The sequence below is a fragment of the Mustela lutreola genome, chromosome 7 (genome assembly GCF_030435805.1).
Source record: "Mustela lutreola isolate mMusLut2 chromosome 7, mMusLut2.pri, whole genome shotgun sequence".
NCBI classification, from domain to species: Eukaryota; Metazoa; Chordata; class Mammalia; order Carnivora; family Mustelidae; genus Mustela; species Mustela lutreola.
This window is the reverse complement of record NC_081296.1, coordinates 118,173,309-118,189,475: the sequence shown is the minus strand read 5'-3', so window position 1 is coordinate 118,189,475 and position 16,167 is coordinate 118,173,309. Positions and strand designations below refer to the sequence as shown.

Here is a 16,167-nt window from a genome sequence, read left to right as displayed (position 1 = left end):
TGATCTGTGGCTTACCACCCATACATTGTAGAATGTTGGGTAAAAATAAAAGCCATACTTCCTACTATTACAGGTAATATAAGAAGCTCTGATGATTTATAAGAGTCAAATTATTGGGGGGGGGGCGCCTGGGTGGCTCAGGGGGTTAAGCTTCTGCCTTCGGCTCAGGCTATGATCCCAGGCTCCTGGGATCAAGCCCCTGCAATCAGGCTCTATGCTCAGCCAGGAGTCTGCTTCTCCCTCTCCCTCTGCCTGCTGCTCTGCCTGCTTGTGCTCTGTCAAATAAATAAATAAAATCTTAAAAAAAAAAAGTCAAATTACTAAATATTTGAAAGCAGTTAAATTTAGCTAGTTGTTATTCAATGCCCTTTTTTTATACTATGCTGATAATGCACATGAACCCTCTGGCATATCTGACAGCAGCCTACTCAGCTGTCTACTCCTGTTACAAACACATACATTTAGGGGCGCCTGGGTGGCTCAGTGGGTTAGGCCTCTGCCTTCAGCTCAAGTCATGATCCCAGGGTCCTGGGATTGAGCCCCATTTAAAAACAAAACAACAACAACAAAAAACATTAATTTATATACAAACAAATATAGCACTATTTTTTAACTCCTTACATATGGATTTTTTCCCTTAGTTTGTCACCTGAATGTTACCTATCAGTTTTGCCTCGACATGAGCCCTACAACAGTCTTCCCAACGGTAGCTATATATTTTCTTTGGTTCTTCTTTGAAAAACAGTCTAATCTCACCCGGTTGCCTTGAACCCAACTTGGTTTAAACTTAGCTAAAATCTCTCCATGCTGTATTCCACTCCCAAAACAAAACAAAACAAAAAAACCTAAAAAGCAGTCTTTTTCTTACATTCATAAGAAGCTTCAATCATTCTTAAAGCCCCACCTCTGAGAATTATTCAACTTTGCCTTTATTCTCTTCAAAAATCATTTACTCAGCTTTATGACTGTCCCTATTCTCCATTACACACATGAACTAAGAAATGTTCAAGAAAAAGTTTAATCAGCCATATTGTTTCTTCAAGATAGTCCCAAAATTGCCTGTGGCTGACTCAAGTATTAGACTATAAGCCTCATTTTCTGCACACTTCTGGCACGGCTGGTTAAGTACCTGACTCTTGGTTTCAGCTCAGGTAGTGATCTCAGGGTCATGAAATGAAACCCCAAGTCAGGTGTCAAGTCTGCTTAAGAGTGTCTCCCTCAAAAAAAAAAAAGTCTCTCCCTCTCCCTCCACCCCTTCCTGCCATAAGCTCACACACTTCCCTATCTTTCTCAAATAAATAAACTTTAAAAAAGAAAAAGAAAAACTTAGACCATAAACCTCATTTTTGATTAAAAAAATAATAATGAAGTGACTATATTTAGGGGGAAGAGTTAAGATACAAAAGGTCAATGAATGTCTACCCAGCTGCAAAAACTGGAATAGAAGAAAATCAAAATAATTCATTGCATGGGAAACACGCAAATGCCCAGGGGGAATAAGTGGCTTACCCAAGTATACACATTTGGTAGCAAAGCTAACACTAGTATCCAATCTCCTGATTCCAGGTTTGGAGCTTTTCTACTTTAACCATTCGTTCAAATGACTAAACGGGATTATACAAAATGAAAGGAGCCAGACACAAAAGAATACATATTGTATAATTCTATTAATGTCAAATTTCTAGAAATGGCAAAACTACAGAAACAAAAGCAGATCAGTGGTTGCCTGGGGCTGGGAGTGGGAGTAAGGATGAGGAAGGAGGGCAAGACAGAACTTTCTGGAGAATGAAAGTATTCTAAAATTAAATTGTGATAATGGTTGCACAATAATATATAACTTCATTAAATTTAAGCTGTGGGGCACCTGAGTGGTACAGGAGGTTAAGAGTCTGACTCTTTTGGCTCAGCTCTTGATCTAAGGGTCTCAAGAGGGAGCCTGAGTTGTGCTCCACAGGGAGTATGCTTAAGACTCTCTTTCCCCCTCCCTGTTTCGACCCACCTAGTATGCTCTATCTCTAAAATAAATTTAAAAATCTTTTAAAAAATAAATAAAACTTAAAGCTGGAAACTTTATGAGATATAATTTATACTTCAATAAAGCTATTCAAAAAATGACTAAGAGGGACGCCTGGGTGGCTCAGTTGGTTGGACAACTGCCTTCGGCTTAGGTCATGATCTCGGAGTCCCGGGATCGAGTCCCGCATCGGGCTCCCAGCTCCACGGGGAGTCTGCTTCTCTCTCTGCCCTTCTCCTCACTCATGCTCTCTCTCCCTGTCTCTCTCTCAAATAAATAAATAAAATCTTAAAAAAAAAAAAAAAAATGACTAAGAAGGAACTCGGATTTTGGCTTTAAGTCCACAGAGCTCTGAGGAAATTATATGTCAAAAAGTATTTCTAGCAGTGCCTTGGATGGCTCAGTCCCTCAAGCGTCTGCCTTCAGCTCAAGTCATGATCTCAGGGTCCTGGGATCAAGCCCTGCTTGGGTCTCCCTGCTCAGCAGGGAGTCTGCTTCTCCCTCTTCTTTTGCAGCTCCCCACACCCCCTGCTCTCTCTCTCAAAGAAATTTTTTTTAATCTTAAAAAAAATAAAAGTATCACTGAAACACACACAAAAAAAGCTTTTTCCCCCAAACTTCAGATCCCTTTCCCTTGAAAATTTCCAAAAGTTAGGTACTTTATTTTCCAACCTTACGTTTTCCGTGGATACAGAAAGTAACAGGAAGTGCACAAATACACACATAGGAAATGTGCATAATTCCTCTGAAAACACTTTCATTATTGATCATTATTTCCTTTTAGATAGGATCTACACCGCTCTAAGTAAACCTCCGCAGGCAGTTTAGAATAGAAGATGCACAGACGACTGGGTGATTCAGTCAGTTATGTATCTGCCTTTGGCTCAGGTCATGATCCCAGGGTTCTGGGATCAAGTCCCACATTGGGCTCCTTGCTCTCTCTCATAACAATTAATGCTTTACATCTATGAGAAATACCACTGTTGGAACCTCAAAAATGAACAGCGTTTTAATTAATTTAGGCCTAGATATCTGTAATTATGTCAGAGGAAGCAGTCAGGATTACATAGTAAACCTACATTTCCCATGCTGCTGAGGATTAGTTTACCCAAGCTAACGAAAGACCTTTTGCCCTCAAGAATTTCAATAACCGGGGTGCCTGGGTGGCTCAGTGGGTTAAGCCTCTGCCTTCGGCTCAGGTCATGATCTCGGGGTCCTGGGATCGAGCCCTGCGTCAGGCTCTCTGCTCAGCGGAGAGCCTGCTTCCCCCTCTCTCTCTATGCCTGCCTCTGTGTCTACGTGTGCTCTCTGTCTGTCAAATAAATAAATAAAAATCTTTAAAAAAAAAAAAGAATTTCAATTACCACCTTCCTAAAGCCCTAGAGTTTCAACAAACTTCCTAAAAGAGAAAGAAAAATCTGAAACTTATAAAAAGAAATCTAAATGTTTACCCTAGCTTAAGCTCCAAGTTTAAAGGAGTAGGTTTCTCAAAATTACAATCTTTTGACATTTGGTAACTGAATGAATTAAGTAGTTATTCAAAGGATTCAAGACATGAAAAATAGAACACAATCTCAGCTGAATACATCTCTCTTTCCATGTGTTAAAAAACTGAGTCAGGGGGCACCTAGGTGGCTCAGTGGGTTAAAGCCTCTGCCTTCGGTTCAGGTCATGATCCCAGGGTCCTAGGATAGAGCCCCCACATTGGGCTCTCTGCTCAGCAGGGAGCCTGCTTCCCACCCCCTCTCTGCCTGCCATTCTGCCTACTCATGATCTCTCAAATAAATAAGTAAAATATTAAATAAACTGAGTCAGTCAGATACCAAATGATGAGTGCCCTAATTATCAAACATACACTTTCTCCTTGTGAACTTTTCACAATAACTGGCTTAAACTTGCTAATCGTAGTCCCATGAACGGAGAACACTGTTGCTCATTTTAGTTTGTTAGCTCTCTCCAAGGGACACAGTATAGTTTGGGGTTGTTTTTTTGTTTTTTTTTTTTTTACATTTTTCTTACAGCAATGAGGCACACAAAGAAGGTGAAGTGATGTTCTAAAAACCAATCCCTTATAGACAGAAACTCCATAGATGAAGACAGAAATAACAAAGAAGACATAAGAATGCATTCCAGGAAACTGGAAGAGGGAGATTATGATATACTAAATATTAAACATAATAATGTGATTGATACAAACCCTTAACAATGAATGAACCAACAACCCAATATCCCTTTTTACATGGAGTAACAAAATCATTTTTTAATAAATAATAATAAACACTACCCCAGTCTCTTGCCTACTGCCTCAGAGGAAATGAAATCATTATAATAAATCTATTGTAACACAAAGGCTAATGTTTTACCAGGAAATGTTCTGTGAACTTTAAGAAAAAAAAATCCTAGAAGGATGTTGTCAACTCCTACATTTTCTACCATGACTGGGAGAGCTATGGATGACAAACAAGGAAAAGAAATGGAGGGACAAAGAAAAACTAAGAAGAACTCTCCCTCACCTCCAAACAAAGCAGGCTCACCAACCACTAAGATCCTGGGCCTCTCTCAGTCTCCTTCCCTTCACTATCCGCCCCAAACACAGCTAAAGTCTGAAACAATGGATATAATACAGAAGCTACAAATTATATTTCCCCCCCTTTACTACCAATCAAGATATTATGATCAATTACATTTTTTAAATTATGAAAATGATTTTTAAAACTAGCTCATAGAATGATGACTTAAGTCATTTAATAACATTGCTATGCTTTTATAGTTTGATGATTGGTAAATATTGTTTTTAACACATGCAAATTTATTCTGGCTCTAGATATTAATGGGATTTCATATCTCATTTAAGGGACATAATCCAGCCATAAAATTATTAAAAATTTGAAATTCAGTCATGGTTCATTAACAGTCAATTGAATAAAAAAATGTACATATAAACAAAACAGGTTCATTTTCATTTTAGTTATATGTTTGCAGTAAATTAAATAGAAGAATCTCCCATTTTTGCTACTTTCGTTCATTTATAATCAGAAAGTTATAGTATTTAAAGTTAGTATCATGTATTATTTCTCATAACTCAGATTCTAAAATAAATATTAGTTTCTCATTTACATCTATGATTAATATCAATATTTTAATACATACTTATAATGTGAACTTTATTTACATTAACCATCATCAAGACTGTGACAAGTAGAACTGTTAAATCCAATCAAAACATCAGTATGCTGTCATATTTTTTGAGTTTATCCTATTGTTAAAATAAATGTGAAAACCCAAGTTCTAAGATAAAACAAAAATAAGGAGCAGTTCAATAGTGATCTTTAAAGATTTATTCCAATGTTTCAAGTGAAGTTATACTACAGAACAAATACAAAAGAGAGTAACAGCAAAAGCAAGTTTGAACCACATCAAACTTGAAACATATGTCTTCTTCACATGTCATTTTTCTGACCAAAAACAAAAACAAACAAAAAGAATTATCACAAAAATATATTTTTAAAAATAGGTAAGTGAGCTATTTGGTTTTGGTGAATAAAGTCTTTTTAATAGAAAACTTAGGGGTGCCTGGGTGGCTCAGTCATTAAGCATCTGCCTTTGGCTCAGGTCATAATCCCAGGGTCCTGGGATCAAGCCCTGTATTGGGCTCCCTGCTCAGCCAGAAGCCTCCTTCTCCCTCTCCCACTTCCCCTCTCTCGCTGTCTCTCTCTGCCAAATAAATAAATAAAATCTTTAAAATAATAAATAAATAAAAAGAAAAAAGAAAACTTAAATGAAATTAACCATATAGCTCTGCTTTCTGTAACAAATATGAGTTAACTAATACTGAAATATATAGCATAATTCCATATGCCCTATATATTCTTTTTCCATTAAAAGTAAAATGTACAGGGGCACCTGGGTGGTTCAGTGGGTTAAGCCTCTGCCTTCAGCTCAGGACTTGATCTCAGGTTCCTGGGATGGAGCCCAGCATTGGGCTCTCTGCTCAGCGGGGAGCCTGCTTCCTCCTCTCTCTCTGCCTGACTCTCTGCCTACTTGTGATCTCTCTCTGTGTCAAATAAATAAATAAAATCTTAAAAAAAAAAAAAGTAAAATGTACAGTATCATATAAAGTTTATATAAAAGGGTCATATGTTTAGAATATTGTAGAGGCTGGTAATAAGGTCATTTATTTACTCAAGAAGAAAAACCAATGTCAGGCAAGTGATATCATTTATTTTATTGGTTTGATCCCTGATTATTCCAAAGTGAAAATTTTGGGATATGGAGGGAGGCTGAAGAAGAGTGGGCTGGAGAGCAGAAGGGAGAAAGAAAAAAGGATTCAGACATGAGACTAATTTCTTAAAAAATATATCTTATACATCCCTACATAATAGTCTTCAGTTGGGAATTTTAAAATGGTTTTGTTTGTTTGTTTTTTTAAGATTTTATTTATTTGACAGAGAGAGACACACCAAGAGAGAGAACACAAGCAGAGGGAGTGCAAGAGAAAGCAGCAGACTTCCCTCTGAGCAGGGAAGATGCGGGGCTTGATCCCAGGAACCTGGGACCATGACCTGAGCCGAAGCAGACACTTAACGACTGAGCCACCCAGGTGTCCCTTTAAAACAGTTTTTAAAAAATTGATTGTAAATATATTTTCAATGTTTGTCTCATTATAGCAAACTACAATTTAATAACAATTCCAACTGCCAAAAAGAAACCGTATGCCAAATAGTACAGAAATATAAGCCACATACTCATTAAGAAGGAAACCAAAGAAAATCTTGAATGGGTCCTCTAAACGCTACAACTACTACACTACTGCTGACTGGAGTACTAACAGAACTAGTACTAATGCAAGGTATAAAAGTACTATAATAGTAATACTTTAGTTTCAGCATTGTTTAGAATCTTAGCTGTGCTTTGTTTTGTCCTTTTATTTTAACTATGCTCCATGTCCAACAGGGAACTTGAACTCACAACCTTGAGATTAAGAGTTGCATGCTGTACCAACTGAGCCAACCAAGTGTCCCAGTTGTATTTTATTTTTTAGTTAAAAAAAAAACTATTTTTTAAACATTTACTCTTATGATTATAAAATGGAAACTTTTATAAATGTTCTATAATATGAAGTGGGTGTATTTACCATTAACTAAAACAAGAGACTTAATGCAATTTATAGTAAATCAAAAATAACCATTTAGGAAATTGAAAAATATATATAAAAATATTCTGGCATGTCTTATAAAACACTGTTTAATTTCTAGCATAAACACCTTAAAAAGGGTAAACACCTCACTAGTTTTATCTCACAGATATTGCCATTCTTTTCAAAGAATCGATTTTTTATTTTATCAGCACTAAGATTCTGTTTACTTAATGGACATACTGCACAGCAATATAGAACAAACAGCGCAACCACTATCTTCAGAAAATAAAATATTCTAATTTTAATATATACATTATTAGTTTCTAGCCTTGAATTCCAAGAATATATGAACTGTGAGAAATAAATTTGCATACCTGATTACAGCTGAGAAATCTAACTAAAGTGCCATAAACCAAAAAATAATTGCTTTATATTCAAAGGCCCAAGTTCAATTTAGTAAACAGACTAGACTCACTGCATCATATTATAGGAGACAGAGGTTAAGAAGTGACCTTGGGATTTTGCTTTCCAGATGTCTGAAAGGTCCATTTCTTAATGAAAGTATCTCTACTCTTGATAAATACTTAGCTTACTACCCAGTCAATATCTCTGCCCATATAAGACTCTATTTGATTTTTGAAATTTTAGGACTGCAGATACTATAAAGAAAACATTTAAGAACATAACAACATGCACAAAGGATTAAGACTACTTCCCTTGTGATGAAATGCACAAGTTAAGAAACAACTATCATACACACTACATTACGGGGCATATTTTTCTGAGATTTTAAAATGAGAAATTCAGTAAGCCTTAAGCATATACTTTCCATTATTTTAAATCATGAAAAGATTTTTTAAGTAATTTGTAATATAAAACATATATATATATATATATATATATATTCCACAAATGACCAAGTACAGATATATGCCCATATCAATTCCCTTACTCTTTTAATTAAAAATTTATGTTCCTTTCGGACATAAAAATCTGGGTTTGGGCGTTTTAAAAGTTCAAATACATACTAAGCTATTCTTTGCTTTGGCACTAGCTCCCCCTCTAGACCAACCTACTAATATAACTGCACTTAAAAAAATAAACAACAACACAAGTTTTTCCAAACCACAAGAGAATTTCAAAATTCACCACTTTTAAGGACATTCCAGTACTTTAAAATAACTAATTAAAATTGAAATCAAACATTGCATAATGTAATCAGAATTACTGCCCTGCAGTAATTCCATACATCTCAAATAGGAGGACTTGTAGGAAATTCCATACATCTCAAATAGGACTTGTAGGAAAACAACTTCAAGTGACTCTTTAAATTTAAGAACACCTTAAACAATCTACATGGTATGATATTTTATGGAAATTATTTTGAATCACTACCCTAATAAACCACAGCATACCACTCATATTAACTCACTACTTGCTCAAAGATACACTTTTACATGTTTCTGCAATCTATACAAGTTTCATTCCAGATCTTCAACTCTTCAAGTAACAATTCTCAATTTATAAAAGCAGCAAAAGGAAAATCCATGCCCTAAATCACTCTTCAATGGTCCTAATAGCCTATTCATTTCTAACCCCCTACATTTCTATATATTAAACTGTAAATTCACAAATACAAATGTCTGAATGCCCACCTTAATTGTTATACTATAGTATTTATAAATCAAGTAATTGCAACTTTGTATACACATTTTATGGTATATTTCACAAAGCTGGCAATGTACAAGATCTTATCATTTGGCATTGAATTTTAGGTTATTTTTAAGGTTATTTTAAAGAAGGGAAAACACTGCTCCATTATTTCAGTATAGTGCTGCTGTGCTTAATTTCTTTCCAAAATGTTTTCATAGATATGATGCACCTTTTAAAAGAACTATGTATAAAAACATGAAATTTAAATTAAATAAAGTAAATAAATATACACTTACCTCCAGGAGTAACAAGAAGGGAAAAAAAAAAAAAAACTATAATGAAACCTTGCCTACAGTTTCAAAAGAGAGCCAAGTCAAAGTGCAGTCAGTTACCCATGATGAGCTTAATTCTAAACTGATAGAAAACTTTTGTTGAAATCTGTTCTGCATTACCTTGAAGTTGGGGGTTATCTACTGGGGATTCTGCCTTTTCCTAGGTTCACCTTCTAGAGTTGGCTTAAGTCCACTGTAAATTAATTCAAACATGGGAAGAAGAAACACCACCTCTCTCTGCCTTTCTCCAAGGCCTCCAATCAAAAGGCTAATAATATACGGCAAAACGCTGAAAGCTCACCAGGGATAAACCCTAACCAAGACACTGCCATTTAACTTAAGATATACACTGCATCTCTGACGTTCTGTGTTGCTGAAGATTGCAATACCCACAGCAAAAGAACAGGTGCTGCACCCGACAACCCACTCACTCTTGCAGGACAAATCTCCTTTAAACTAATAAATTAGGACTCGTTTCACCTTCCCAAATAAGTTTAGATACTCAAAAGCCGCCAGCTCATCATTTCCACAACAGTTGCGGGGGGGGGGGGGGGATTGCAGCGGCACTCACGCCTTTAACTGCCCAGGCACTGGCCCCTCGCCGGGAGCAGATCTTTGTACAGGTCCACCCCTCCCGATTTCTGGCCCAAGAACCCCTCACAAAAGCCGGTAACGTACAAGCATCCTCCTCCCCACAGTCGGTGACTACAGGGACCGAGTTGCTGGCGAAAGGGCAGGTATCTGGAGAGGAGAAAGGAGGGACACCTCCCACCCCCGCCCCCATCCCTCCTCTCCTTGGCTTCTGCCCCTGCCCGAAGCAAGGATGCGCGACGCCGAGGACAGCCGCGGCTGCAGGCGCCCTTCACCCCCAGTCCGCGCCCCCGGGCCGCGCCAGACCGTCCCGGGGGCACGCTCCCCACTTTTCCCGGAGCCCCGGGTAAGCAGCAGCAGTTGCAGCAAGAGGCCCGGGGAACGCCTGGTGGGGAAAGAGCGGCGACAGCCCCGGATCACATCCCCGGCGCCTCCTCGAATCCCGCACTAGCCCAGCCCCAGACCCCGAGGCGCGCGGGGCCCGGCTCCCAAACGCCCCCTTACCCGAGGCGGGAGCAGAGGCGGTCTCCGCCGTCCCCAGTTGCCGCCGCCGCCGCCGCCGCCACAGCCCTCAGCCGCAGCTGCCCCGTTGGGGAGTGGGAGGGGTGGCTGGGTGGAGGATGCTACTCCCGACTGAAAGGAGAGGAAGAAACGGAAACAGGAACCGCCGCCGCCGCCGCTGCTTAACGGAGCCTTCGGCGCCACTGACTGAGCGAGAGCGCGAGGCGGCGCGAGCGGGGCAGTCGCTGACAGCGCGAGACCGAGCGCGAGCCGGGTCCCGGGCGCGCGACCCCGAGCAGCACCGGCCCCATTCCGCGAGGAGAGGAAGGGGACCGGCTGGCTGGGGGCTGGGAGGGGGTGGTGTGGGGCGGGGGCCTGGAGCAGAGGGAACCCGGCTACTCGGGTCGGCCGGAGATAGCGCGCGCACGCGCCGGAGCGGCTCTGACAACGAGCGCAGGCGGGGAAGCCTTGGCTAGCGCAAGCGTGCGCGCGCGGGTGGGGGCGCGCGCCCCTTAGCGTTACAGGCTTCTGGGAGAGGGCGCGCATGCGCCGGCCGCTGCCACCTACGGCGACCCTGGCATGTGCCACGGCTTCTTCCCGCCCCCTTCTCGCTGCGCCGGTGGATAGCGTAGCTGCAGCATCCGCTGCCAGGCAGAGCCGCGGGTCACAGAGGGACCGAGAGACTTCCAGCAGGGCAGCAGCTGCGCTTGGGCGCCTGCTTCCTACATGAGCGTGGGCCGCCCTCTACCGCCTGCAGGCCGGAGGCTGACGGCGGCGCGACTCGAACCGAACTCCCCCACTCCCGGGAGCGCCATCTCCAGGGAGCGCCATCTCGACAGCCGGGGAACGGACTGGCCCGAGCCAGTTCATTCCGCGCCCCTAAGGAGCATTGGTACAGGAGATTGAAGCAGGCTTCCTGCTACTTTTTAGAGGGGATCGCGGCAGCGCAGCCCCTGCAACCCAGGTCTGGCCGTTCGACTGCAGCTTGCGGCGTGACCAGAGAATGGCATCGCACCCCTATGCAACTAGCGAAGCCCTGTTTTATCTTGGGAGAGCTGTTTCCATATTTGCCCCGACGGAAAGACCTCCCACAAGGGCCTGCGTTTGATGCCTAGCCTCTGCCACGACCCGGGGCTGCAACAGCCCCCTTGAGGCGGAAGTTTATTCGGTACGGCGCACTTGGGGGTGCGGGACAGGGGTTCCCTAGGATGCTTCCTACCCGCTCGCACTCGGGAAATTCCTGGCGCCCGCGATGCAGAGCAGTGGGCCAAAGACCTAGCTCTGACCAGCCCAGACCGCGAGGGGAGCCGGAGGACCCCAGCGCGCCGCCCCGGCACACAAAGTAGTCGCGGGCCGAGGGAGGGGGTGCCACGGGGTCCAATCAGAGACACGAGCCGTGTGAGTGGAGTGCGAGCCGACCAATCGGACGGCCGGAGGGTGAGCTTCCCGTACCCAACTCTTCCCTGTAGCCTCGGGACCCAGATCCCGATCCTCGAGCGCTGTGCCGACAGGGAAAGCGACGTGGTGCCCCAAGCACAGAAAAAAATTTTCTCTGAACTTGGGTATTTTTAAGTAAATGCCTTAGGTACTTATCCCAAAACAAATAGCGGCGGCGTTTTAGATGCTGAGTATGGAAAGGATCACGGAAAAGAGATTTACAAGGCACTGGCCTGCCAACACTGCAATCTGCCTAATAACGTTCATAAATTTACAGTATTTATTGAGGCCTTTTTATAGGCCAGGAACTGTATTACAGAAAAACAAATAAGATAACAGCTGATTCAAAGAAGACAGAAAGTTCCCTGTCCTCAAGAAGCTCAGCTTCTTCTTAGGTTTGCTGGACCTTGTGACTCTGGTATTTACTGTCAGTCCTTTAAGGAAAAAGCTCTCAGCAAAGTAGTTTCCAGTCATCTTTATGACTGTTATCTCTCTTAAGAAGAGAAAGTTGAGGGAAAAGTAGAGTGACCTGTCTAAAGTTACACGAAAAAGATACTGGCAGAGCCAGAATTACGTTCTAGCTCAGAGAGCTTGTAGATCATCATTCAACAATGATTTATTGAATGCATGGTGCCATCCTCTATTAAAGAGGTTCCTGTGCAGAGCTTGCAAACAACAGAATTCTACTATAAGGGCCACAAGCTTTGGTTGTCGGAAATGAACAGAAATTTTAGGCTTATGCCATCGTAAGATGAAGTAAAGGCTAATGTCTTATCAGTCATTCTCTAGATCATTTTCAGAAGTCAGAGGTAAGATAGATATTTACTTTTTAGTTTAAACGGCATTTTTAAAATATTTAAGCAACATTGTCAGTCAACTTTGACCTTGATTTAAGAACAGATTGGCTAGGTGTCTTCTTGTTGGGAAAAAAAAAACAGACTTCTGAATTTTTTCACTGAAGTTGTTACGTGGATAAATAAATCAGAGGGATTCAAGATAGATACTCTCTTTGAAATCATTTTGCTTTATTCAATACATTGTACCAATTTTGTATAAAGTCTAGACTTCAACTTGTTAGATCTCTGTATATAACCTTTGTCATTGAGTTTTTGGAGTTATGTTCTAGATTTGTGTGATTATGGTGTTACCCTATTCTCCAGAACGTGACTGTGAATCTCAAGAGTTAGTTATTAGCTAAATAAGATTTTGAATAAAATTAAAGAGCATGGCACATTTAAAAAAATTTTAGCAAGGATGTTTAACTTTAAAGCTTACCTTATATAATACTTTAAGATCTCCAAGTTCAAAGCTTTACTTTACATATGCCTCAAAACATCCGATTTTCCATCTGGCCTTCATTTTTCCTTTCCAAATGTAAGAATTAAAATACATATCTTCTCAGGAGTGCCTGGCTGGCTGAGTTGGTAGAGCATGTGATTCTTGATCTCAGGGTTGTGAGTTTAAAATCTTTTTTAAAAATTAAATAAAATACATCTTCTCTACTGCCTTCTGCTTTAAAAAAAAAAAAAAAATCTGTCCTAGGAATATTTGCTCAAAATTTAGTGTGTTTTGGTAGGATAGTCTATTACATATTAAAACACCAGATAATTTGGGTGTCTCTACAATACACTCAGAAACTCCTTCTCTAGTGACTCTGCTCTGTTGAGTCAATGTGCTCAGCCCGTGACAGAACAGTGTTATCAAGGCCCTTTCCAGGACATGCCCAGGATTAGCTGCCACCTCAGAACTGGAAGTATCAGTTATACAACTGACTTTGGAAATAAATCTTTACACAGTGAGTTCCAGATCAATAATGAATTTCCAAAAAATTCACAACAGTTCCAACTTTAACGTTTCTCTTACTTTCTCTGGAGAGGAATTACTGAAACTGTGCCTCTCTCTTGCTAGGTTGTTTCTGAGAAGGAAAATATCTCCAAAAGGTTCTACACATTACTAGTCACCAGAAGACATCTCTGTCAAAAGATGTTTTCTCCGCAAGCTCTAGCTTCCCCACCACCACCCACTGCTGTTCCTAGGCCTTCTCACTCTCTCTTCTCACCCCAGCTGCCTGCCTCTGCTTCTCATCACTCCTAGTTTCTGATATTTGCTTAAGCAAGTAGAAGTGCTCCACTACTTCCTCTACCATTCCCTCACCAGCTAGGTTTTAGACTCATCTTTGCTTATCTGAAAACTTACAGATAAGTTCTGCTCAGCAAGAGACGGTACAGAACATTCTTTTGTCATATTATACCAAGAACTAATAGAACCTTGTCAGTATATTATATTCTTTTACACAGCCTGTGTCAAATTCTTAGTCATCAACCAGAGCTGTGGGGTCTTGTGAGTGGGGCAAGGAGGAGTTAACCATTAGACAATGGGAAAGATGAAAATGAAAGTTAAAGTGGATACACTAGTAGCCATTTTATTGAGAGATTAGCCAAATCAAAGTTAATGAACTTGAATATTATCACATTTCCAAAGTTGTGAACATTCATGCAGGAACTGGTTTGAAGTTTACTACTATCATTTTATTAATGACTATAATAAAAATAATAGGCTAGGTGTAATATTGCCGAGAGCCAGGCGCCATGATAAACTCTTACTTCCATCATGTAATTCTCAAAGCAACCCTTTGACACAAATCCTATTATTATAATAGGGGGATCTAAGAGGCCACAGAGAGGAGCTAAAGAGGTTCTCAGCAGCAGCTACTTACCAAAAGTTGAGAAATATTTCCATTTCTGCTAGTGTGGACCAATTGAATGTCAGTCCTGGAAACATTTGTAATAATTCTTAATTGTTGGGCGCCTGGGTGGCTCAGTGGGTTGGGCCGCTGCCTTCGGCTCAGGTCATGATCTCAGGGTCCTGGGATCGAGTCCCGCATCGGGCTCTCTGCTCAGCAGGGAGCCTGCTTCCCTCTCTCTCTCTCTGCCTGCCTCTCCATCTACTTGTGATTTCTCTCTGTCAAATAAATAAATAAAAATCTAAAAAAAAAAAAAAAAAAAAAAAATTCTTAATTGTTCTTATTTTTTAAGCATTGCTCTAGGTACATTTACTTAGAGGAAATCATTCAAAAGACAGCACTGTTATTGTTACATGCAAAAAGGTGTGACCTTGAGATAATCATTTTACCCATTTTGGCCCTTAGTTTTCTTATCTGTAGAATAAAGGGGATGGTCTAATGAAATTTTAGTTGTTTGCCAGTTCTAAAACTACAAATCTAGCCAGGTTGACAAACCATTGTCAGCAACCACAACAATGAAATATGGAAAAACAGTCTATACTTTGAAATCCAGTAAATGTTTATAAGTCATTTATGAGCCAACTCCTTAAATAGAAATTCAGTCTACATCCACTTATTAAAGAACAAAGGCAATCTTTCCAGTCAAAAGAGTAAATGAATTGATGGATTTAAAGACTTATGAAACTAGCCAAACTATCCCTTTTTATGACCTGCCTCCGTGGCTGAAATTTCTGAAATTTCTGTCTTCTTCATTGAGATAAAGCATCATATAGTTCACACTGTTCACAACCACTCCTATTCCTTCCTCATTAATGGCGTACTCTGTGTGTGTGTGTGTGTGTGTGTGTGTTTTAGGTAACCAAACCAACCTCCAGCTATAGAAGGGCAATTCAATTAGCCTGAGTCAATCAGTAAATTAATTCCCTAGTATGGTAAAGACTTGCTTACTCTCTCTTTCCTTGCATATAAAGAGATTATATTTTTATAATACATCCCTGCCACTCAACCCCACTGAACCATGTAACTAGTTACAGCCACTAGTCTATAGTGGGTTGTGGGCAGAAGTGATATGTATCGCTTCCAGGCATAAAATTTAATTTCAAGTATAAGTTCTCACAGTGTTTACCCTGCCCCAGTCTCAAAACCAATATTATTGAAGATGATAGAGCTTTTGTTAGTCTGGGTCCCTAAAAGAGGAAAGTGTGGAACACCACACCTCCCACCCTCATCAGGTCAGGATGGATCTATGAATAAAAAATACACCTTTATTATTTAAGCCACTGAGACTTGGGGTTGTTTTTTACTGCAGTATGACTTGATATCTAGGTTATGCTAGGTCTTAGATTATTTTAATTTTAATTTAGGTATATTCTAATATACCTGAAAACCACTATAGTCCTGAAGTATGCTGGCCCAGTCAGGCTGGAGGGAAGGATTTGTAGTCCTGCTTAGGGGAGAGGATTCTCTCCTAACAGATACAAATGAGTCAGGCCATAACAGAGATTACCACTGGCAGCAATCTAACAACAACATGGATTAACCTTAAAATGAAGTCAACACACTGAAGATGACAAACCAAGAGAAAAAACCTTGAAAATATGTTGGAGCTGGTGATTATATCATTCCTGAAGGCTTCTCTTCTCTGGACTTGTAATATTACAAAATAATAATTCTGGTTTTCTCCTCGATAACACCATGAGCAGAAATTACATCTTGTTTATCTTTAATTTCATCACAGTTCCTAACACAGATATAGCTT

General features: G+C 40.4%; 2 protein-coding genes across 2 annotated transcripts in view; both read right to left on the bottom strand.

Annotated features, from left to right (window-relative positions):
* The window catches only part of LOC131836694 (homeobox even-skipped homolog protein 2-like), a 42,384-nt gene extending 31,412 nt beyond the window's left edge, over positions 1 to 10,972 (bottom strand). Inside the window, exon 1 of the mRNA XM_059182358.1 lies at positions 10,232 to 10,972. Within this exon, the coding sequence (XP_059038341.1) occupies positions 10,232 to 10,774 (543 nt within the window). The 5' untranslated portion in view covers positions 10,775 to 10,972. The remainder of the gene's footprint in view (positions 1 to 10,231) is intronic.
* Positions 1 to 11,572, bottom strand: part of FUT8 (fucosyltransferase 8) — a 295,282-nt gene extending 283,710 nt beyond the window's left edge. Inside the window, exon 1 of the mRNA XM_059182354.1 lies at positions 11,448 to 11,572. The gene's annotated coding sequence lies outside the window, so the exon portion shown is untranslated. The remainder of the gene's footprint in view (positions 1 to 11,447) is intronic.
* Between the last annotated feature and the right edge of the window lie 4,595 nt (positions 11,573 to 16,167).